This window comes from Ascaphus truei, chromosome 1 (assembly GCF_040206685.1).
Source record: "Ascaphus truei isolate aAscTru1 chromosome 1, aAscTru1.hap1, whole genome shotgun sequence".
Taxonomy (NCBI): Eukaryota; Metazoa; Chordata; class Amphibia; order Anura; family Ascaphidae; genus Ascaphus; species Ascaphus truei.
The window spans coordinates 371,933,772-371,957,671 of NC_134483.1; the positions used below are offsets into that span (position 1 = coordinate 371,933,772).

The window sequence follows — 23,900 nt, forward strand, 5'->3', positions numbered from 1 at the left end:
GAGCAAGGGGGTGAATAGAGGATTTGTCGCAGTGCTTTTATTGAGGGATAAAGAAGTTGCCGGGAAAGAGGTGTATAAATAATGGTGCAGTGTTGACACAGGCATTGGTGGAGGGGAGGAGAGATGAAGACGTGGATAGAAGGAGGAGAGTGGGGCAGTTGAAGAGAACAGAAAAGTAGACAAGGAGTGAATAAAGAGCTTGCAGAAAAAGCAATAAGGGCATAATGTGATGCGGTAGGAGCAGAGGGTTCCCATGAATTGGAGGATAGGAATAGTAGGAGTTGATAGTGTAGCACTGAATATTAAGCAGCAGCTTAGAAACTGAGTCTACAGATATGTACAAATTAGAGCATTTAGAAAGCCAAGTTCCCACAGTTGCAGAGTTGTTGATGAAGTGCAGAGTCTTCACCTCCAATTCTAACTCCAATATTAACTCCACTGACACCTTATATATGACACTTAAGATGTTACACAGCCATATGGCACAGTCAAGATAGACTGACTTCAATACCCAAAACAGATTCACTTGACTAATAATTATGGGAGGGGTTTGCCTATTCAACTCAAACATACCAAGGAGATGTTTATTAGATTAGTTCTGTTGCAATTGGGTTAAATTGCTAGACATATTAAACTCAGACACTTGTAAATATATCTAAAAATCTGACCTGGGAATTTTTGTTTTTCACAAATGTCTGAAAAAGATATGATCCAGAGCCCCGAAATCATGTCATGCACCCTTGAAACCCCCACCTACCACCCATTTGGCTAAGCGGTTACCCTCACATCCCAGAGGAAAGTCTGGGTTGGCATGTAGTGGTGTTATAAGCGATGGCATGGAGAGCAGCTTAGCGTTTCTATCTGATCCCACAGTGTACACAAGTGTTTTAAGACAGAAACAGTCTCAATTACACAAGGTCTATGTTGCCTGTCCAGCCATAGTACATTGCCCAGGGCGGACGCCCCAAAAAAGTCACCTTCAATATCCACCCATCTTTTGATCCTGTGCTGGTTGTGCCACATGACTGACCCAATTGCGCAGCCACGTTGTATTGGAAGATATAGGGCAGTCTTAGGCCTTCCTGTAATTTGGGGTGAGAAATAATTTTCTGACTGACTCTAGGGCGACCATTGTTCCATACAAATGTAGTGATTTCAGATTGTATCCCCTTAAGGTCCCTTGCTTAGACAGAGATGGGTACCGTGTTAAGATACTACAGAAATCGAGGAAGCAGGTTCATTTTCACCTTGTATATCCGGCCTATTCATGAAACTGGAAAGGCACCCCAGAACTTAAAATATATATATAATTGTTTGAGTAAGTGAGGCTCATTAGTCATATTGAATGTGATTGTAACAGGTAAGTATTTAATATATTGAGGGCTCCATCTCAGGTCAAAATTCAGCTGCAATCGTTTTGGGGTCTGGAGTGGAAGATTTAAGTCTAGGGCCTCAGTTTTATTATCGTTAATTTTGAATCCTGAGAATTCTCCAAATTGTTCTTGAGTGCTTATTAGGTTGGGCAGGGAAATTAATGGTTTTGTCAGTGTCAGCAAAATGTCAAATACATATAGATACCTTGAGGTCTTCCTGACCTACTTGGCATCTCAAAATATTTGGGTTAGATCGGATCTGGTTGCTCAGCATCCCCATGGAGAGCGCAAACAGAAGTGTGCCCAGGGGGCAGCCCTTTCATGCGAAGTGCCACAGATGGATTTGTGTACAAGGCTTTTATTCTCAACATAAATCTGGGGCCAAATCTGAATTTCTTTAATGTTGCGAACATGAAGTCCCACCAAAGCATATCAAAGGCTTTTTCTGCATCGAGGACCAAAATTGTCATAGGCACCTGCTTCAGCTGTGCAAACTGGATTGTCAACTAACCTACTGGCTGAGGCAAGCGACAACATGCAAACGTGGTGTTGCTTGCCTGTTTATTAATAACAAACCCAATTTATTTATTTTTTATTTATAAAAATATTTTACCAGGAAGAAGTAATACATTGAGTGTTACCTCTCGTTTCAAGTATGTCCTGGGCACAGAGTTATAAAAATACATGGTTGCATTTAAAGAACAGGGTCAGGAGGGATGATATTTTAACTGCAGATTATTTTTCATGGACTAAACCCAGTGTAAGGTTGGGTTTTGGCAATGAGTGGAATTCCGTGGGTAATGAAATAATGACTAATGATTGCCAATTAACTTAATTTCCAATGTGTGACCGGCAACTACAACTTTTTACTTTTTGGCATTAAAGGCAGATTAAAGAATTAATGGTGCTATATCAACTAGTATAGAGGAAAATGACCTGTTAGTTATAATTTCAGATGAGTGTCCAGTCTCGTTGGTACTCTTCATGAACAAGTTGGTGGACATGCCAATATGTATGGCTTGAATGGAGATTCATGGTTTTTTTTGTTGTTGTTTTTAAGTTTAACAAATATGCTCTGTTTTAAACTTTGTTTTTTCCACAGATAGAAGACATTCAGAAACTAAGAAATCTTAAGAGAAAAAATGCAAAGGTAAATGTACGAGGTTCATTACCCAGGATCAGATTGTTTGCAAACACTACTACTGTAGACACATTTATGGCTATTTTTAAAGAACGCTTCGTAGTATCACATTTCCCAAAATGATGAATCAAAAGTCATAAGACAGGTCAAAGTGATTCATACAGTATTTGCAGTGTATATGAATGGTGTAGTAAGAAATGTTTACAGTACTTGTCATATAGTCTATAATCCTATTACTGATTCAGGACAAGCCACTTGAAAGTAACCATTAAAAGACCTGACCGCTAATTAGTGAACCTATGTGAAATGAACAGCCCCTGTATGTATGCATTTGGTAACCTGTATACAGTATAGTAGCATGATGGAGAGTTACATTCTGTCATGGTTAAGCTTTTGTTTCATACGTTCTCCTCATGAGTGTTTGCAAATACAGTACAAAGTAAATATACTGTTGGATTATTTTAAATATGTTGATATGTTATCTGTTTACATTTTCCTTATCCTTTTTTTCCCCTTTGTCAAAACTATACCATGTACTGTTTTAATTCCATTTGTAAATTAACAGCAGACTGCTGGTCTTGTTCAGTTACACTAATAAGCAAATATTTGCAAAATGTATGCACTTCATTTTGAGATATTTATTCTGTGATTCCCAGTCCTCTTAGGGCCTCATGCAGAGAGCAGCGCTATTTACAATCTCGCCATTTTCTGGAGAAAATCGCGCTAAAAACAGCTGAAAATGGCGAGGTAGGAAAAAAGCGCCATTTTTTTTTTCTATTTGAAAATCTCGCCGCGCGGCTGGCGAGAAACTACATCTCGCCAGTCTGAAAAATATCCGAATTCAGAAAGGCGCGCTCGCCATCTAGCGGCTGTTTTTGGCGCGATTTTCTCCAATTTTCTCCGCCAACTAAAGTTGGCAAGAAGCAGGAGCTCGCCGGCTATAGGGAAACAAAAAAAAAAGCGCGATTTTTTTTTTTTTTCCCTTTCAGCTGCGCGCATCTCCTCATTTACAATTCTCCACATGCAGTAATGCTAAAAATAGCGGATTTCGCCCATTTCTGCATATGGAGAATAAAACTCTCCATTAAATCTAGTTTTTCTAAAACTCTCCAATTATTTCTACCGCTGCTCTCTGCATAGGCCCCTTAGTAAGTATTGTATTCCAGCAAGTTTATTAATTTAGTTAAAATGCCCTGTACAATTTGAGCACCAAAAATGAATGGCCTATATTCTTATCACTAGAAGTGCAGGAAACCTCATATTATTTAATATCCCATAGATACATTTGGAAATTGGAAAGAAAAGGAAACGTTTGATTGAAGTGAATAATGAACTGATTGCGTAAGTTACTTTTATCTTTTCTCCCCCTTGCCCCAATTCCTATACACCCGGTACTACTTCTGATTTAGAAACACTAACAAAAATTAGTTATAGTGAACCTATAGTAAGAAATATATGCCGGGTTGAATCAAAATAAAAATGAGTTATGTAAAGTGTATTTTCCATACATAGATCATTGATGTGATTTATGCAAAACTGGGGAAAAAATAAAGATGATGCACAAATACTGCATAAATAAACAAGATAATAAACAAGATAGCGGGAAGCACAGCAAAATAGAAAAGAGAACTGGATGCAGGATCAAAAGCGAAAAAAATAAAGCTTTATTTACACATAGTGCCCGTACAAAAACTGAAGAAAAACTCTTGACTCATTTCCCGCCATCACTGGTGCTTTATCAAAGAGTATTATCCTCGGGTGAATCGCAACCTTATATAGGAGCAGCTCCGGCGTAAAGGACCGCAATCCCACCAGGTAAACTGGTCGCCGACACAGAAACAATGTGTCTTAGACCAGACCACAAAAAAGATGGACGACCGTCCGTCGGAGCATCCCTCACAAGTTGCAAAAGTGCATAATACCAATCATCATTTATCAATAATATTTATTTATAAAACAATTTGATCTAACCCTACATTAAGATTAAAAACGGAGAATGGTAACAAATATTATAGGCTATAGCTGTTACATTCTGGGCATTATTGAAATCCCTGCTCTCTGATTGGTTAAAATTCCGGGCATTATCCAATCAGTAATGGCCTTGAATTTTTGTCACCCTGACAAGTTTTTCAGCAAATCAGCTTTCAGTTCTCATTCACAAAGAGTGAGAGCAGCTCTCAGACAGAGGAGGTGATTGGACAGGAGGCAGCAGCAAGGCACTAACTCCTCCACTCTGCATGAAGAGAGCTCCGCACAGGAGAGTGAGGGGGAAAGTCTGTGTCTGCTGTGCGTTTTGTGGGTGTAAAGGGCCAGCAAAGTGTTTTATTGGTGTTGTCTTCTGTTGGTGTGTGTTTTGTGGGTGTAGAGGGGACAGCAGAGTCTGTTTTGTTGCTGTGTGGGTGTATAGAGGGGGGTCTGCAGTGTGTGTGTCTTCAGCGCGTGTTTTGTGGGTGGAGGAGGAATGCAGAGTGTTTTGTGTGTGTTCCTGCAGTGTGTGGGTTTACATGGTGGCTGCAGTGGGTGTAGAGAGGGGGCTTCTGGTGTGTGTTTTGTGGATGTAGAGGTGGCAGTCTGTTTTGTTGGTTTGTGTGTGTGTGTGTGTGTGTGTGTGTGTGTGTGTGTGTGTGTGTGTGTGTGTGTGTGTGTGTGTGTGTCTGTGTCTGCATTGTGTGTTGTGGGTTTATAGGGGGCTGCAGTGTGTTTTGTGGGTGTAGAAGGGGGCTGCTGCAGAGTGTGTAGAGGGGACTGCAGAGGGTGTTTGTGTATATAGAGGGGGTTGCAGAGAGAGGGTGTGTGTGTGTGTGTATATGTATATATATATATATATATATATATATATATATATATATATATATAATGTGTGTATATGAATGTGTATGTATATATAGTTGTGTGTATGTACAATTTCCCAATAATAAACTTGCAGTAAAAGCAAAAGAATGCTGATAAAAATCAATGACTACAAAAGTGTCTATCTTTTTATGAAAAAATTAAAATAAAAAAAATAAAAATTGGCCTACATTTAGCCTATAATAGTAATAATTCCCTAGAGCCGGGCATTACTTGGCCAATAATGTCATGGCTGGGTTAAAGTTCCTCGGCTTCACCTCGGGCCTTCAACTCTTCCAGCCAGGGCATTATTGGCCAATAATGCCCTGTTCTTCTGGGATTATTACTTAATTATCAGAGTAACTAAAGATCTAATGCAATTTGAAAACTTAGTGAGTCTGTCAAACTAATGACATAATCTTATACACATCGTAATGATGATTTGGAGATATATCCGCCTGATGTAAGGATTAGAAATGTATCAGGAATATTGGAGCAACAATATAACTCTAAATTCTAACAGTATAGTTACAAAATCTTACAAAAATAAGCTATATAGCTACAAAAAGTTTTACTGCAAAAGGAAAAAATGTAGCCAAGTAGTGCAATCGTCAGTGCTCCGGTCCCGATACTATTGTGGCTGGAGAATCTTGGCAACACAAATTTGACAGTTATAGACATTATAAGAACAATATATTATTCACACAGCTAAATCTTACTATAGGTTTGACAAACCATCCCAGTGGATGGTTGCTGGTCAAGCAACTATTTTTAATAATTGCATGTATAATCAAACAAATGAATGTATACATAATTTAATACCACAAATATATAAGTGATATGATTTTAGATAGAGCAGTAATCATAACAAACGTCTCTATTTGAAAATATATATGTTTTTATATCATCTAGTAGAAATGGATTGTCAAGCCTATTGTAGAGTAGTGAACATAGTATTATTATACTGTACATACCCAAATAACATCCGTAAGAAAGTGGAAGGGGAGGACCATCAGACCCACTCAGATTTCATATGCTCTATCTAAAATCATATCACTTACATATTTGTGGTATTAAATTATATATACATCATTTTTTTTTGATTATACATGCATTCTATTAATAAAAATAGTTGCTTGACCACTACTGGTATTGTTTGTCAAATCTATTGTAAGATTTAGCGGTGTGAATAATATTGTATGTCTTTATTTATATAGCGCCAAAAGTATACTGACGCTTCACAAAGAATATAGTACAGGGAATTATAATAATGCAATAAGCGCAGCAAAATCCCTGCCCCGAAGAGCTTACAATCTAAGCGGTATGATGGGAGATTTACAGAGACAGCAGGTGAGGGAATAAGTGCTGTAAATGGCAGTGTTTGGTCACAATGGTTGGTAGGAGTGACTGTGGGTGTGGGACAATAGCCATGAGTGCAGGCTGTTGAGATGTCAGATTTGTGGGGTGAGTTTTAAGGTTAGTCAGTATTAAATTAGATACTGTAGGTCAACATGATTAGCAGGGAAAGTGGTGGCAATTAGACGTGGATGAGAGCAGATGTATATATGGCTGTGTCCAGGATTAGGAGACATATCCCCAGCAGCAGGAAGGCGTAGATAGAGGATGTGAATAGAGGATTTGTGAGGGTGCTTTTTATTGAGGGGAAAATAAGTTGTTGTCAAAGAGGTATATACATAATGGTGCAGTGTATAGGCACATGCATAGGTGGAGGGGAAGAGAGATGAAGAAATGTCGATAGAAGGGGTGTGGGGAGGTTGTAGAGAAGAGAAACGTTCACAAAGGAGTGAGGAAACCGTAAACAGAAAAAGCAATATGGAGGGCATAGTGAGATGCAGGAGGAGAGACTAAACCAGTTAATGGAGTATTGGAAGAGTACAAATAATCACAGCATTTAGAAAGTCAAGATCTCACAGTTGCAAAGTTGTTGTGGTGCAGAGTCCAGATTTTCTTATAGTATTCAACTCCACAAACACTTAATATGTGACATGTTTTTTTTTTTTTGTTTTTTTTAAACATTTCCTTATTATCTGCGAGCACGGTTACAACCTATAATAAAAATGGAAAAAGATCATGAACATTCAGGTAACCATAAGCTCACAGCATTGTATCTTTTCTTGCAAACTGTGAACTTGAAATGATAAAAATAATGATAATGGGAAAGGAGGGGGGAGAAAAGGGTGTAGAGAGAAGGAAAGAAAACGCTCTGCAGGTCCTCACATCTCGCCGCCAACTCCTCCACACCCAGCACCCATATGTGACACGGTTAAGGGGTTAGTCTCTCCTATTGTTTTTATAATGTCTATGGCTGTCAAATTTGGGAGTGTTGCCAAGATTCTCCAGCCTCAATAGTATCGGGACCGGAGCATGGACGATTGCACTAATTGGCTACATTTATTCCTTTTGCAGTAAAACTTCGAGATTCTGTAACTATACTGTTAGAATTTAGTTATATTGTTGCTGCAGTATTCCTGATACATTTCTAATCCTTACATCAGGCGGATATATCTCCAAGTCATCATTAACATGTGTATAAGATGATGTCATTAGTTTGACAGACCCAGTAACTTTTCAAATTGCATCAGAACTTTAGTTGTTCTGATACTACTGTATTTGTTAACATTCTCTGTTTTTATTCTTAATGTAAGTTTAGATCTTTCTAAATTGTTCTATTAATAAATATTATTGATAAATGATGAGTGATACTATGCACTTTTGCAACTTGAGTTGGGTTCTCCGACGGAAGGGCGTCCATCTTTTTTGTTGTCTTGTCTAAGACACATTGTTTCTGTGTCGGCGGTCATTTTACCTGGTGGGATACTGATTGCGGTCCTTCCGCCGGAGCTGCTCCTATATATGGTTGCGATTCACCTGAAGATAATACTCTTTGATAAAACGCCAGTGACGGCGGGAAACGCATCAGAGTTTTTCTTCAGTTTTTGTACGGGCACTATGTGTAAATAAACCTTTATTGTTTTCACTTTTGATCCTACCTCCAGTTCTCTCTTCTACTTTGCTGTGCTCAGCGCTACCTTGTTTTATTTCTATGGATTTCTCCTTACGGGATGCACGCCGGGATTAATCCATTCGCTACTTCAAGCAGCATGGGTCAGTGAGTACTTTATTTACCTTCTGTACTGGTCAACTACCTATGGAGGTTGTGTTATTTGCTGCTACTTACCTGGATCTAGAGCTGCTGGTGTACATTGACCCCATCTATCGTCCAGCTTTGCTGCAGGGCTTCACCTTTGGGTCTTGTCTAGCAGACTCATAACTCTGATCCGGAGGTACAGCTATCACTGTGAATACTCACATTAACAGACTAAATCCCTACTTCTATCTATGGAATTTATTATCCTGTATCCCTGTGTGGCTTAAACTGGGATCTTCTAGAGCGCTACATTGGAGATTCACTTCTCCGTATACACATGCACAAATACTACACCTGAATTATTAAGGAACAAAATTCCTACTATTTTCTCAGTTGTTAAAATATTGTTTTCATACAAGACAAAAAAAGTATTCTATAATGTATTTTTTGCTGTTACAATTCAATAAAAAATTGAAGTTACAAAAAAAAAGGAACATTGCTTTAAATAGGAAAGTATTTTCCCGGTAAATTTTTTGCTGTAGAGGGACTGTCGGAGAACTTCTCGGCTAATGACTAGCCTCGTTTTGAGCTCTGGTTGCAGCAGAGCACTTCTACTGGACTCTTTCTGGCCTTATGGCTCAAGTTTTGAGAACATATCTTGGACTCAAAAAAACCCCACACTTTCTTATACTGGATGGTTAGTAAATAAACAGGAATGAATGGAGGACAAAGCGCACAAGCAAAAAATGGAGCAGGAAGTACCCAGAATCAAAAATAAATTAAAAAGGCACTTTAATGTGACAAAGACCCATCCAACGCGTTTCGAGCGTCACAGCGTTCTTTTTCCTTGAAAAAGAACGCTGTGACGTTCAAAACGCGTTGGATGGGTCTTTGTCACATTAAAGTGCCCTTTTAATTTATTTTTGATTCTAGGTCCTTCCTGCTTTGTTTTTTGCTTGTGCGCTTTGTCCTCCATTCATTCCTGTTTAACTACACATTGGAAGCTGCACAGCCTGCCTACCACTCCAAGGAATCTGTGAGTATTATTATGTTCAGGGGAACCTGCCAATGAGACTGATGGTGGGTGGGCATGTACCATCTACCACCTGTCTTCAGGAGGATAGTACCCATACTATTGGATATTAAGTACTAATATCATTACTCATTCCTTAGACCTTGGATTAGTGGTTTGGCTTGCTTTATTCTTTTATACCTGCATTTGAGCGCTTTAGCCTATTTTTTCTATATGGTTAGTAAATACAATAAATCTGTAATCTGATACAAACTTGAGAAGATTGACTTGGAAAGCCCTGGATATAACGATAGTAGGATGAAAATAGGTGCCCTTTGTATTCTCCAACGTCTTAGCGTGAAAATACACCGTCTGCCAACTCAAGGACGACTCCACCTCCGGAGGATTTAACCCCACTCTTATAGCGCTGATGACCTGGGAAAACAAAATGGTGGACGAGCTCGGGAGAAAGCAGTAATTGAGTCAGACAGTGAAGCTTTGTCAAAAAACTGTTCTCTCTCATTTATTGAAGGGTTACAGCCAGTTTATATAGCAAACTTGGGCATAGAAAAACACAGATATGAGAACATACTTCCCCTTTTACTTCACAGTCTGTCTATCTCAGCAAAATGACAGTTAGACAGTTTATGGTCTGAGAAAGGGGCACATTTCCTAGTTAGGAGGCCGTTAAGGAAATGGCAGTATGTTGTGAAATGCATTGTTGTGTAACTTATGCCCAGTACGGCTGAAGACAAGTTCCTGTTTTCTACAGGGCAAAATAAGTCTGAATGAGTCTGAACAAACACAGTTCAGCTAAAGATAAGTAGGTGACAGGTCAAGTCACATTCTCAGACCTGCCTGCACAGCACAATTACATATGGCATATGGCATGTGATTAGTTCCTGAGACTTAAACGTTAGTACAGAATAGTTATAGAAAAATGGTTATCCAGCAATCAAAATGGAGTCCCCCCTTATATGCACATTTACATAGGATAATATTATTGTGATTCCAGGACAGAACCGAAACTTAAGCAACTCCGAAGGGAATATTCAGAACTGCAGGAGAAACAATCTGCGTTGACGAAAGCAAAGGAGTTCCTGATAAATCTGAAGGAGCTTCAAGGGAATTATTTAAAGTTCAAGGCAGAAAACCCTGAATCTGAAGAAACCGTAAGTGTTTCTATCATTGCATCGCTGTCGTGGTTTAAGAAGAGGCTGCTATATATGACATTAAGGTAGAAGAATATCAAGTGAACTGACATAATTGGCATGTTCCATTCTATCGCAAGTTCAATCCTTCAGTTCCGTGCAATTTAATACATGCCGTGTTGGCACTTTGCAGTCTGTTGTCTGAGAGGGTAAAAATTACTGTATGATATCAAAGTTTTTTTTTACAAATGTATTAATACATCCGCTTAACTGAATTTTATGAAATGATCACAAAAGGTTGCTTCTCATATTTTCTTTTCAGCATTCCAAAGGCATGTAAACTGCAAATGTATACAGAAAAATAAGTGCGCAACCCAAAAGACAACCTAATTGTGGTAAAAGACCGTGTCTAACAGTGAAAAAAATACAGATATTAACCCCTATACTGTATATCGTAATTGGCTATGCACACAATAAAAGGCACAACCCTACTGTGGAAGTGAAAAATATATTGAACCATACAAAACCGTTGGTATGTGGAGTATGCTGCTATAGTTAAAGAGTGGCTCAACACTCCCACGAACTAGAGATAAAAGACAAAAAAAAGCGCAAAACGCAAATAGTGAAGTATATCAAAAACTTGTTTAGTTAAAAGAAGGTAAGTATTCTGCGTACATCAATATAAAAGAACATTCGCATGTACGTGTATCAATATACGAAATGACCACACAGCTGACATCAGGGTGGGTATTAGAAGGAGATTTCTCTGGTAAGTAGTCTTCCGCAGTTTCCAGATGTCATCTGGGTCTCTCACGGTGACTGCAACTCGTAACCAGCATCCGGATCGTCTGAGGATTTCCCGCGGCAGGCACTGCGTTGTCGTCTGGGTCACTCACGTGACGTTGATGAAAAAGAGTCCTAAGTCAAATTATTCACACTGTGTGTAGTTAGAGGAAAGTCTCTGTACCCGTCAGCCAGTGAGTTGGTAACGAGAGAACACAGAGAGGTGATCACGTCCCAGTCATGGAGACCGGCAACTGGCAGTGACGGTTCACCTCAGTGTCCGCGCATCCGTGTGACGTCACACGGGAGGGCGTATCTCCAGCAATATACACCCGGGCGATGTAGCTAGGGAGTGGTACACAGGGAAATGCCTGATAAACTACAGCTTTGCTTACAAGGTAGTTTATCAGGCATTTCCCTGAATACTTACTTTCTTTTAACTAACATACTGGACACCTAACAAGCTCCTATTAAACCCCCAAAATGACCACAACATATATATAAGCCTATGAGTGTCACAGAGGAGTGCTACTGAGCATGGCAATATATATTTAAAACCAGACACAAAACATAAAACACAGACAAAGCTCAGTTTTAGCACATCCAGTGAGACTCATACACGGTACAGTGCCTAAATATATATGTATAAATATCTAATAAGTAAATGGTCTTTTAGTTTGACATTTTTGGCCAAAATTGTTGTAAGCCCCTGAGCCAACGGCACGGCAGACCACATATCAGGGGTCCCTAACGCTAATATAAATTCTTAATAACCTGTGTAATAACAGGAAGAATGATTTATAGTAAATCTGTCAATATTAGTTGCAAAGTTCTAAGTCTGACTGAAGCTTTTATTAACCTGTACATTACCAGGAAAAGCACTCTGTATTAGAGATGTCACAGCCAAACTGCAAGCAGGCAAGTTCCCCTGAGTGGAAGATGCTATGGAGTGAGCCCATAACCATTTAAATGTGGGAGGGGGTGAGCTTCAATTAAGAAGGAGGTTGCCAACCTCCAATCAGCCATGACTAGCTGGACAAGAATTGTAAAACATACTGGACACCTAACAAGCTCCTATTAAACCCCCAAAATGACCACAACATATATATAAGCATATGAGTGTCACAGAGGAGTGCTACTGAGCATGGCAATATATATTTAAAACCAGACACAAAACATAAAACACAGACAAAGCTCAGTTTTAGCACATCCAGTGAGACTCATACACGGTACAGTGCCTAAATATATATGTATAAATATCTAATAAGTAAATGGTCTTTTAGTTTGACATTTTTGGCCAAAATTGTTGTAAGCCCCTGAGCCAACGGCACGGCAGACCACATATCAGGGGTCCCTAACGCTAATATAAATTCTTAATAACCTGTGTAATAACAGGAAGAATGATTTATAGTAAATCTGTCAATATTAGTTGCAAAGTTCTAAGTCTGACTGAAGCTTTTATTAACCAGCTAGTCATGGCTGATTGGAGGTTGGCAACCTCCTTCTTAATTGAAGCTCACCCCCTCCCACATTTAAATGGTTATGGGCTCACTCCATAGCATCTTCCACTCAGGGGAACTTGCCTGCTTGCAGTTTGGCTGTGACATCTCTAATACAGAGTGCTTTTCCTGGTAATGTACAGGTTAATAAAAGCTTCAGTCAGACTTAGAACTTTGCAACTAATATTGACAGATTTACTATAAATCATTCTTCCTGTTATTACACAGGTTATTAAGAATTTATATTAGCGTTAGGGACCCCTGATATGTGGTCTGCCGTGCCGTTGGCTCAGGGGCTTACAACAATTTTGGCCAAAAATGTCAAACTAAAAGACCATTTACTTATTAGATATTTATACATATATATTTAGGCACTGTACCGTGTATGAGTCTCACTGGATGTGCTAAAACTGAGCTTTGTCTGTGTTTTATGTTTTGTGTCTGGTTTTTAAAATTTCTTTTAACTAAACAAGTTTTTGATATACTTCACTATTTGCGTTTTGCGCTTTTTTTGTCTTTTATGTAAACTGCAAAACCTGCTGCAAAAACACCCACATTACTCGACATTTAAAAAAATTGTGCTAATTTAACTGCTAAATTTTATTTCAGAATAATGGGCAGTTGCTGTTTTTTGGTAACTTTTACCATATTTGATAATGTAGAAAATTCACAAATTTCATGAATGTTATTAGTCGGCGTTGCTTCTCTTGGACGCACTCCTGGGGAATATAATACTCTGCAGGAACCAGAGAATCGTGCATATTCCTTTCCTGTAATTCTCTTCGCTTGCCTTTTAGTTGGCTTAGTGGGAGGTTCTTTACCAATTCTGGAGGGCAGAGGCACCAATAGGCACTTACCTGGTTTTGCACTCCTCCTTCGTGTCACCCTCTTCCTTCAGCTTTGTGGCGTCAAATAACGCTGCAATGTCACGGTGCCATGGTAACGTATCGGTGCAGCGTCATTTGAAGGAGGGCGGCACGAAAGAAAGTAAGAGCTTTACAGAGGTGCCTCGCTCTTTCCCCCGACAACAGCCCTAGTATTTTGTATTGGCTGCAGGCAGCACACATCTGTTCTGGAAGTCCCAGAACCTCCCACTCCTTTGGGGATAAGGATCCTGATCCTGGCCTTCCCCTTACCACAGCTATTGGTCACTACTGGGATTCATTGTGGAAAGATTTTCTAGTAAATGATTTCAGCTTTGCATGTTTGGCTTCACTTAAGAAGCACAGCACCAGGGATTAACTGACTTTTTTAAGGCTGTATTTTTTTAGTGGGATGGTAGCCCAGGATCCTCCAGAACTGAACCATGACATTTTCAACTCTAGGCCTTCTCCTGCCGTACTAGAGATACTTGGCAGTATAGTTACCGGGTATAAATGTCCCTTCCGGAGAAACAATATAGCCATGTCATTGGTTTCAGCTTTGTACTGGACAGCCATTTCAAAAGAAAAGTGAATTTTAATGGTAAGTATCTCGGAAATTACCCGTGTACATAGCTGAAAATGACACTGCCCCGCTCTGGAGGACCCTCGGTTCCCATCCTGTGCTTAGAAGATGATGGTCCCAAATAAAGGCTCCACTGTAGCACTTTTCATGATGCTTACTCTTTTTTTTTTTTATTTTATTTTTTTGCAGTATGGAGTTTCCAGCCTACCTGCACTTCTGCTACAATCACAAACTGTTTTGGAAGCCGAGAAACATTTCCAAAATATTAACAGAAAACTGCAGTGCTTTATTGACAAGAGGAAAGAAGAAATTTGAAGAACATGTTGATATTATCTCTACTTTTCCAACCCAAGCTCCTGAAAGTAGTCCCAAGATATGGCCTGTTTCAGATATGCAGTGTTTATTTTGCCCATCGGTTACTGTCTGCACACAATAATAATGAAGAAGAGTCCTTGACAGTATTTTATTTACATTTAGGAAGTGTTTGGGATCATCTAAGGCCTGGCACAGAGTATCATCAGCTTTTTTAATTGAGAATCATTAAAGTTTTTTGGCCAATTTGTTTTATTTGTTGTTATCCTTAAAGATATAGTAGCTCATGCTCATTGGGAAAATATATTTTCAGATAGAAAGCAGGGGGTGCTTCAATAAAGTAAAAGTAAAACTCGAGCCTTGAATTCTGCACACAAAAAAGTAGCAGTTGAATTTTTTTTATCCAGTTTAAGAATCCATTGGAAACAAGAAAAAAGTCTTAGCAATCTTAATTTTTGTGACGCGTCCTCCATGATGGTTATTTCTCTGCGTCATAAGACTATATTTTCGTTTTAATAGTAAGTGTGTGTGTGTGTGTGTGTGTGTGTGTGTGTGTGTGTGTGTGTGTGTGTGTGTCTGTCAAACACGGTGAATAAGAGCGAATAAATTGTTCATTTTTCAAGGTTTTCCTTTTTAATGTTAAATGGGTAGTGAACCAATGCCACTGGCATGTTTAATAAGTTAAATGTAGTTGATTTACACCTTTAAAAAGATGAGCAAGTTTAAGTATTTTTAAATCTTAAAATGTTAACATTACCATGATAAACAAATGTTTTTGAGAATATACCACAGACAAATTGTTGGTTTAGGTAAACAAATGTTTTTGAGGCTATTCCACAGACATTGTTGGTTCTTTGTTTGCAAAATAATTTTAATGCCATCATTCTTTTAACAGGTTAGCATTAGTAGTTGATATGCTTGAATTCAGTGTTCCTTGCAAAAGTATACAGTACATATTCCTTTTTTTTTTATACGATATAATTAAGAAATGATTACGGACCTCCTGCAAAGTTGCAGCCACGTGATCAATTGAGTAGCAATTACGTGTCGTGAAGTCAACCATGGGTAAAAGGAGGGTCCTCTTCTTGCATTTAGATCGCAGCTCCCATGGAAAATGATCATAAAGTAGATGACATTTACTGGCTGTGACATGGGCTATTAGTTTGCCTGCTCTTGTGATGTCAATGACTGTCATAAGAGCACTCAAGAGGTTAAAGGTGATTTTAATCTAAGCAAGCTAATTACACAATCGCTTTTCACCTGCTATGTGGGACTAACGCTTTAATCCTTTGGGTGCCCAAGAACGGGTCCGCCACGCCAGTGTTTTGAAAGGGAATGTAAAAGATAACCCTTCTCTACATTCCTCCATGTGCTCCATGAACCTATCTTTCAGTGTTCATTTGGTTCTTCCTACATATTGTCATTTACATGGACTTTCTATGACATAAACAACATACAGTAGTTGGTATTCCAATTAGAAAACTGTTTTATGTGGACATATATGTGCCCTACTTCATCCTAATCATTACTCCACTCATTTTGGTATCTATTTTTATTATTTCCCGTATTTCCTTGATTGCAAGACGCCATCGACTGTAAGACGTACCATTGATTTAGCACTTACAATCGAGGAAAAACGGTAATAACAATTTTTGTGGAAAAACAGCAATCTCCTCAGCCAATCAGAAGCAAGGTGGGCAGGCAGAACGGGCCTATCACAGGCGGGGGTATGGCTACATCCCCAGATAGTTGAGTGAGGTCAGTGTTGTTTCTAACTTCTGTTCCATTGAAATATCCGTATATTTAATTACCACTACTATTTTCTACTATAAGGGCCCACATTACACAGTATACGGTAAAATCCTAAATCTGACTTCTGCAAGGCATTCGTTTGCAATGCGCTGGAAGCTGCTCGGGGAGATGTAATCACTGTGCAAATCACTCCCTGTGGAGCCACCAGATTGCGCAGGCTTACCTCTCCCCTGGCGTTCAAGGCTGACAGTTGGGTCCATTGACCAGCTTGAGATCTTCTGCATTCGAAATGGCTGAAGGCCAGGTAGAGTATGCTACAAAGCAGACCTGACAAATTTAGCAACTAAAGAAGACATACAAAAGCTGTTCACAGACTTAACACTAATGTTTAAAACGGAACTGTCTGAGATTAAAAAGGATATTAGTACTCTATGAGACGGGGTAGATGAACTGGAAAAAGAAGCTGGTATGTTCCCAACAGGAGTATGTAACCCATAAAGTACAGGAAAAGACTACAAAATATGCATAAAGAGGATCTGGATAATAGAGGAAGACGCTCTAACATAAGAATCAGGGGTATACATGAAATGGTAGAACCCCAAGAGCTGGGTTCATACCTACAAAAGTTATTCTGCCATGTGACTGATTGTCACGGTAGACCAGGTCTTATCTACAGATTAATACCGGGATTCTGCACTGAGCACACAAATTGAGTAAAATAAATTGTAATTTATTTCTTTTCAGACAAACACAAATCTTCACAATATACACTCAATAAAACACTTACTGGGATGGGGAAACAAAATCAATTGTCCTTGGAATAAAACAAAGTTTCTGGGCACCCCTGCACGCATGCAAGTGGGTGCTCACAATGATCCGTGTAGCCGTTCCTGGCTCGGGGCTCAACTTGCCAGCCCACTATCTCAGCCAAATCGAAAAACTTTGTTCAGTCCTTACAGCGTTCGTTCGGGAACCTTTAGATCTAACGAATTCCAGAAGAGGGGGATGATACGTTGTTACGATATTATTAACCCCTCACACTCCGGAACCGCAGACGCTGGAACTTGGTCAAATCGTTGTTACATCAGGTGAGTCTGACTGGGACTGGGCTGCAGGCATTTTTATAGGGTTCAGGGTCCTATACTTAACATATGCACCCAATCCTGCCCGTGGGAATATTTTCCACACCTATCCTCGACTTGCCAGTAGTCTGCATAAAGGGCAGGAGCTGCCTCCTGGTTTGTACGGGAGCATGTGTCAACTTCACACCTGCGCTCCTTAGCATACCAGGGTCAGCCCCTTCCCTGGCGACACAGTGTGGGGTTTGGCCACCAAGTGTGAAGTACGCATACTTTACACCGGTATCTGGCACTTACAATATCCCGGCCATCCTAACACCTAGGATTGCTGAGGCTTTTCAACTTCGGGCTTCTCATAGACATTGCGGTGCCCTCTTTGCAGGGTGCCTTTGAAGAACGGAGTTGAGAAATCCCTCAGTTCATTCACCCTTAGCATATTTGCATGCTAAAGGATTTTTCCTGGGATCACAGAAAAAGTTTTCCTGTCTTGACATTTAAAACCAACAGAATAACGCAGTTTATTAATAAAGTATGTTCTGCTTGTGCCACTACTATAAATGTTATGTATTTGCATGGTTTCTTTATTACTTACTGCACCCCAAAAATTAGAGTGCTAGCTTATTCCGATCGCGGGTTAGCTTCTTTAATTGAACAGGCTATGATGTGGGTTGCGGTTTAACCCAATTGACTTTTCCTCTTTCAAGTTATGAAGTTAACAAGGTAGCGAATACATTTTGACAGAAATCACTTCAGCTAGACCGCAAACCACTTATTTAATTAACCTTGTGGTTGCGAGGTCGAGAGCTTGGAAAGTGATCCCTATACTTTCAACGCGGCCCCCCATACATAGCCACGCGTCTTCAATCAGCGCTTGGTTTAGCGCTCACAGCTCCCTCTTCTGTCGCAAAACCAATTGGCACAATTTATATACATTTCTATTACTGCAGCTAGGGAGTGAGCTGCAAAATGGGGACAAGAATGATGGTGTAGGGGGAAACAGAGCAGTGTGTGCACATACAGTTAACCCCTGCAGTCCCAATGCGATTTGGGGTTAATCAGCTAGGAATAATGCTTTTATTCATGGCCTGATTAACCCCTCTATCGCCACACCTCCCCCAACTCAAAGCGCAGGCTCTGCCCCGACCACCTCGTCCGGTGGTTGGGCTGGCCTGGCAGCTCTTGAGGTTTGTCATGATAATATCAGGAACTATTAGGTCGTTTAATCCCCATTGGTGCTTGAGGGGTTAATGACATACACTTTTTTTATTTTATTTTTAGCAAAAGATAAAAATGCGGGGTTTGAAACCGGCCAGGATGTTTCTTTGGTCTGTTCTGCATCCTGGATGGCCCACTCAAGGTGTTAATGGTTTTAACCAAGGCCTACATACCTGGTCGGGGGAGGGTAGCTTCAAAGTATTCTGTAGAAGGGGTGGGCTCCTGCCGGTGCCTTGAGAAAGGCAGTTGGCAGTTGGCTACAGGATTTTGAAAGGCAGTTGGCTACAAGATTTTGTAGGCAGTTCGCTTCAGAGTTTTCTGGAGACCAGACTGAGGATATGGCATTGCCTCTTATCAATGACCTCTTTGGGAAGAACCTATGTCCTTTGGTAATGTACTGTATAGGATTTTCTTTTTTATTCCTTTTATTTTAAGAAACTGTTCTGCCTTATATTGCAACTGTATGTTTATTTTGTATCTCCTTTCTGTAATCTAAGCACTGTATTTATATATATTAAAACATTTCATAAGTAATGCTTTGGGCTCTGATTGAACTGGTGCACACTGGAAAGAATAATTTACTAAGCTCGGGCACACGTTACTACTGTTGATGTTATGTTAAAGTGGATGGTTATGACATGCAGTTGAGTAGGGATTAATACTAACTCGCTGGTTCCTCGCTGAGGAGAAAGGGGGGTTGCTTGAGTAGCCTTGTGTATAAACCCTGGTTGCGTATCTAAAGTCACGTGCTCACTTGTGTGCTATCCTAGGTGGTGGTATATTGGGACGGCTTGAGAGGGGATACTGTCCATTTGACGGACCTTTGTGGGTGCGCTTGCGAGCGTCGGTATTAACCCTTGTCCCGTATGCAAGTCGCGTGCTAGCAGGGGGTCGTACATGACAAGGTTGATAGTTCATGAGGTCTGTCCTGGCGGGAAAGGCCATCAGCATTGCCATGCTCACTGCCCTTCTTGTGCTGGATGGTGAAGTCGAATTCCTGCAAAGCAAGACTCCAGCGCAAGAGCTTGGCATTTTCCCCCGACACCCTCTGCAACCAACTTAACGGGTTGTGGTCAGTGATCACTGTCAATGACCTGCCGTATCGATATGGCTTAAGCTTTCTCAGAGCCCAGACAATGGCCAGACATTCCTTTTCAATGGGGGCATATGCCACCTCTCTGGGCAGCAGCTCTTGGCTCAAATATACCACTGGGTGTTCACTACCCTCCTCCCCCACTTGCCTGAGCACAGCACCAATGCCATAGTCCGAGGCATCAGTCTGCACCAAAAAATGTTTTTGTGTAATCTGGGGCAGCTAGTATAGGGGCACTGGCCAGTGCAGTCTTCAGTGCCTGGAAGGCAGCTTCACAGGCTGGAGACCAGACAACTAGCACAGACAGTCGCTTTTGGGTCAAGTCAGTCAGGGGTTTTGCTATCGCACCGTACTGAGGGCCAAACTTTCTGTAGTAGCCTGCGGTGTCTAGGAAAGCCATAACCTGTTTCTTGGTTTTGGGAACGGGCCACTGCACTATTGCCTTCACCTTGGCTGGCTCTGGCTTGAGGTGCTCGCCACCCACCCTATGCCCCAGGTACAAGACTTCTGCCATCCCTACTAGGCACTTGGTGGGTTTCAAGGTGAGCCCCGCTTCCCTAATTCTGGCTAGCACCGTAGCTACATGCACTAAATGTGATTGCCACAAATTACTCCACGACCTCGGCTTACGGACTACGACCATTCTACACTCTACAACCCTGGACCACGGCAAGTACCCTCTACTCTCTCCACTCTCCTACCGTGTACCGGCTACATGTCCTCTACTCTGCAATCCGGACCTATCCCCGGGGCTTAGGGCGGTGGTTATATATCTTCCCCACCTCAGCCCCATGGTCTAGTCCAGGTTGTAGTGAGCATCCGTGACACTTTTATGCCGAAAAAGTCATTTTATCTCCCAAGAAAGTTATTTGTAAGCTCGTCAGGGATTTGTGCCTGCAAAATTCTACATACTGTATATCTTAGTACTATAGAAAAAATATATATTATTATATGGATCAGTTTAAGAGGTTCAATGAAAAATCCTTGCAGTATGCAAATAAGGCAATCAATTGTAACAAAGTCATGGTACAAGAATGATGAGATGAGGGATCTTATAGGAGATATCCACTCTAACTCCATTTTTTGTATATTGGCTTACATGCAGGGCTGAACATTTTTTTACTTACTCTGCCACCGTGAGAGACCAAGCTGTCTTTCCTACGCCAGAGGTGGAAGCGACTCTTGAACAATCTCTTTGGAAGCAGGTCTGGCAAACACTGCTCTGCTTGACAAAGTCACACTCCACAACGCCTTGCATAGTGCTACACAACGCATTGTGGCATGACTTTGACAAGCAGAGCTGTGAGGTATGCCCCCAAAGATGTTCATCAACAGCAGTGGTTTTTCACTCCCTATTTTCAAATAATCCTGCATTGATGGACAAGTGGTTTTTTTTCCCTTCGAATTCTGCTTTTTAGTATCGCCAGTCTTCCGGGATCGCAATGTGATCACTTAGGGGTAAGGATGACACCTACGTGATCACTTGAGGGTAGGGAAGACTCCTACGTGATCACTTGAGGGTAGGGAAGACTCCTACGTGATCACTTGAGGGTAGGGAAGACACCTACGTGATCACTTGAGGGTAGGGAAGACTCCTACGTGATCACTTGAGGGTAGGGAAGACACCTACGTGATCACTTGAGGGTAGCAATTACGTGGTCATCCCCCCAGTGACCCGAACAGATGTGGAAGATAGAGTGAGATTGCGTTAAGCACTCTAAGAATGTTTTTGCAGGAAAAAGGGTGCAAGAACATTAAGCAAAGATAAAAGTTTACGTATAAACTACAATAAATAAAGAAACGGGGCCGAAAAAGCGTTCATTTCCCTCCCTGTGAGTATTCTGGCCTCAGTTCTAATTATTTAATCAACACTATGTGGAATTAAATATAGATCCCCAATTAATAAAAAATAAAAAAAAGATCCCTAAGAAAAAAGATCCCTAATAAAAAAAGAAAAGAAAAAAGATCCCTAATAAAAAAAGAAAAGAGAAAAGATCCCTAATAAAAAAAGAAAAGAAAAAAGATCCCTAATAAAAAAAGAAAAGAAAAAAGATCCCTAATAAAAGGAAGGTATTGGAACTGTATCTGTCCTTATCTAGAGTGAGAATGCTCCCTCCTGTATGTACCTAGGTAAATGTCACACTTGTTTTATCATAAGGAAATATTAAATTTCCGTTGTGGGAATAAACTAAACACATTTTTGCCAGTATCCCTTCCACTTTCCAAACTTTTACATTTGTCTACTTGGAGTTAGGAAAGCCTATTACAGCTATTGTACCTCAGCTAAATTGAATTAAAAGTTACAATGGGGAAAACCTCAGTGTTGATGTCTTTAAGGGCAGCAAAATTGTTCAACCGATTTACTATAGACGCAGCTCCTTGCAATGTGTTGAGTGCCATTGCTTTGCTGAAGCGGTTAACAGAAGAGACAATTGATATTACAATAAAAAGCCATTGCAGAAAAAAAAGGTCCCTGATTCATTCTAAAAACAAACTGCTCTGGTCTCTTGGTAAATTTAAGTGGGGGCAGACCTGCCCCTAAGATATGTGTTTGATGCACAGTTGAACTCTTCATGTATTTTTATAGCAGCAGCTCAATTCTTAGCAGCGGTCGCCAGGCAGACTCGCAGCCGGAGGCATGTAAGAGGAGAAATGCTGCCCTTAGCATGTATGAGAAAGATACGGGAGTGCAAAGTACTTTAGAAAGTAATATGGAAGTAGTTGGACAAACAGAGGATAAAAAATAGGGGGTGTATTCGCTAAATGGGGAATAAAGTACTTTAGAAATATCCAGTCATCTGTGTCCATTTCTACTTTGGTGTCTTAATACAATCCTGCATTGAAATCAAATGCATTACATGGTGCTGTAGACTAGACATGTCAGACATTTTGGGGGAAATGTACTATTACTATTTTGCTTCTTAAAGAGACATTAACATCCAAGGACCTAAATCTAAAGTTTTTTTTCTTTTTGTTTGTTTCTTTTTTATGTAGCCCTGTTTCCTAGTGAATACAGTACGCTACCAATGCTGTGTAACCTGTTGGCTCGCAGGGCCTGAGCCTCCGCCACGGAGAGCCTGGGCACTCGTAAGAATATTGATAACCTCTTACTTGGTGCAGCGCCTCCACCTGCAATGGCTCCCACCAGAGGGGGAGTGGTTCCTCGCAGGACAAATATATATCACTCCACACACACAGCATGTAAAATAACCAATGACTTTACTAACGCAACCATAACTTTGCATATAATCAACAGGTGTCCCTCCCTAGAGGAGACACTATACTACTGCGTCTCGCAGGACGCGATCCCCTTCACCGGGTGCTCCCACCCCTTGTCCAGTACCCACAATCAGTGTTCCCCCACCCTCAAGTGAGATATGTGTGTGTGACTGCGCAGCCACTATGTCCTGATATAGATATATGGTATAGTTGGTGCACTTGATGATGTTACCTGCCGAGCGCTCCAGCGCCCGGGCCTGCCAAGGAACTTCACAAAGGATCAGATGACGGATGAATTCCAGGACTACCTTCTGGGGCGATCCCACCCGGTCGGCTGCTGCTGCGGCTGTTGAGGTCTGACCCCAAACCTCTGGCCGGATAGTGCAACTTTCTCTGTAGCTATAGTTCTCCGGTGGGCACTAAAGGGAACTGTAACCTAACTGAGGGCCGGTCCCTACTTCCGCTCCACTCTACAGGGACTCAGGGCCAAACTGGGCTGGAGTATATGGCCTAGTGTAGGGGCTGTTGGCCTCCCTACACATAGAGCTCCTTCCTCCTCCCGCTCGGCTCTGCCGGCGTGCTCCCCTGCGCAAACTTCTAACCACCTCCTCCCGATATCCTGGCATCACCTGGTCTCGCTATGCCTGCTGGGACTCGTAGTCCCATGTGCTCCACCCTATAGGAGCCACTCCTCTTTCGTGGGCTTTGCAACCTCTGTCTGCGCATGCGCGACCTCTGCTCCATCTTTACCTCCACGGCCCGCCGCGCTTGCGCGAACATCCAACGTGGCGGCGCCTTGATCGCTCGGATCACTGCGGAGCCTCCGGTACGCCGGAGTGCTCCCTGTACTCGCTCAACCTTCCCTATTCTCCCCACATAAAGAGATA

At 41.0% G+C, this 23,900-nt stretch overlaps 1 protein-coding gene across 8 annotated transcripts in view; it reads left to right on the forward strand.

Annotated features, from left to right (window-relative positions):
• CENPU (centromere protein U) overlaps nt 1-14,903 on the forward strand; it is a 62,414-nt gene extending 47,511 nt beyond the window's left edge. For 7 of the 8 annotated variants that reach the window (XM_075610327.1, XM_075610356.1, XM_075610379.1 and 4 more), the window contains 4 exons: nt 2,476-2,523; nt 3,794-3,855; nt 10,480-10,636; nt 14,533-14,903. In XM_075610327.1, the coding sequence (XP_075466442.1) occupies nt 2,476-2,523; nt 3,794-3,855; nt 10,480-10,636; nt 14,533-14,658 (393 nt within the window). In that variant the 3' untranslated portion in view covers nt 14,659-14,903. Of the gene's footprint in view, nt 1-2,475; nt 2,524-3,793; nt 3,856-10,479; nt 10,637-14,222; nt 14,362-14,532 lie in introns of all 8 variants that reach the window. The other variant, XR_012803406.1, reaches the window with a different exon arrangement.
• Nucleotides 14,904-23,900: the final 8,997 nt, after the last annotated feature.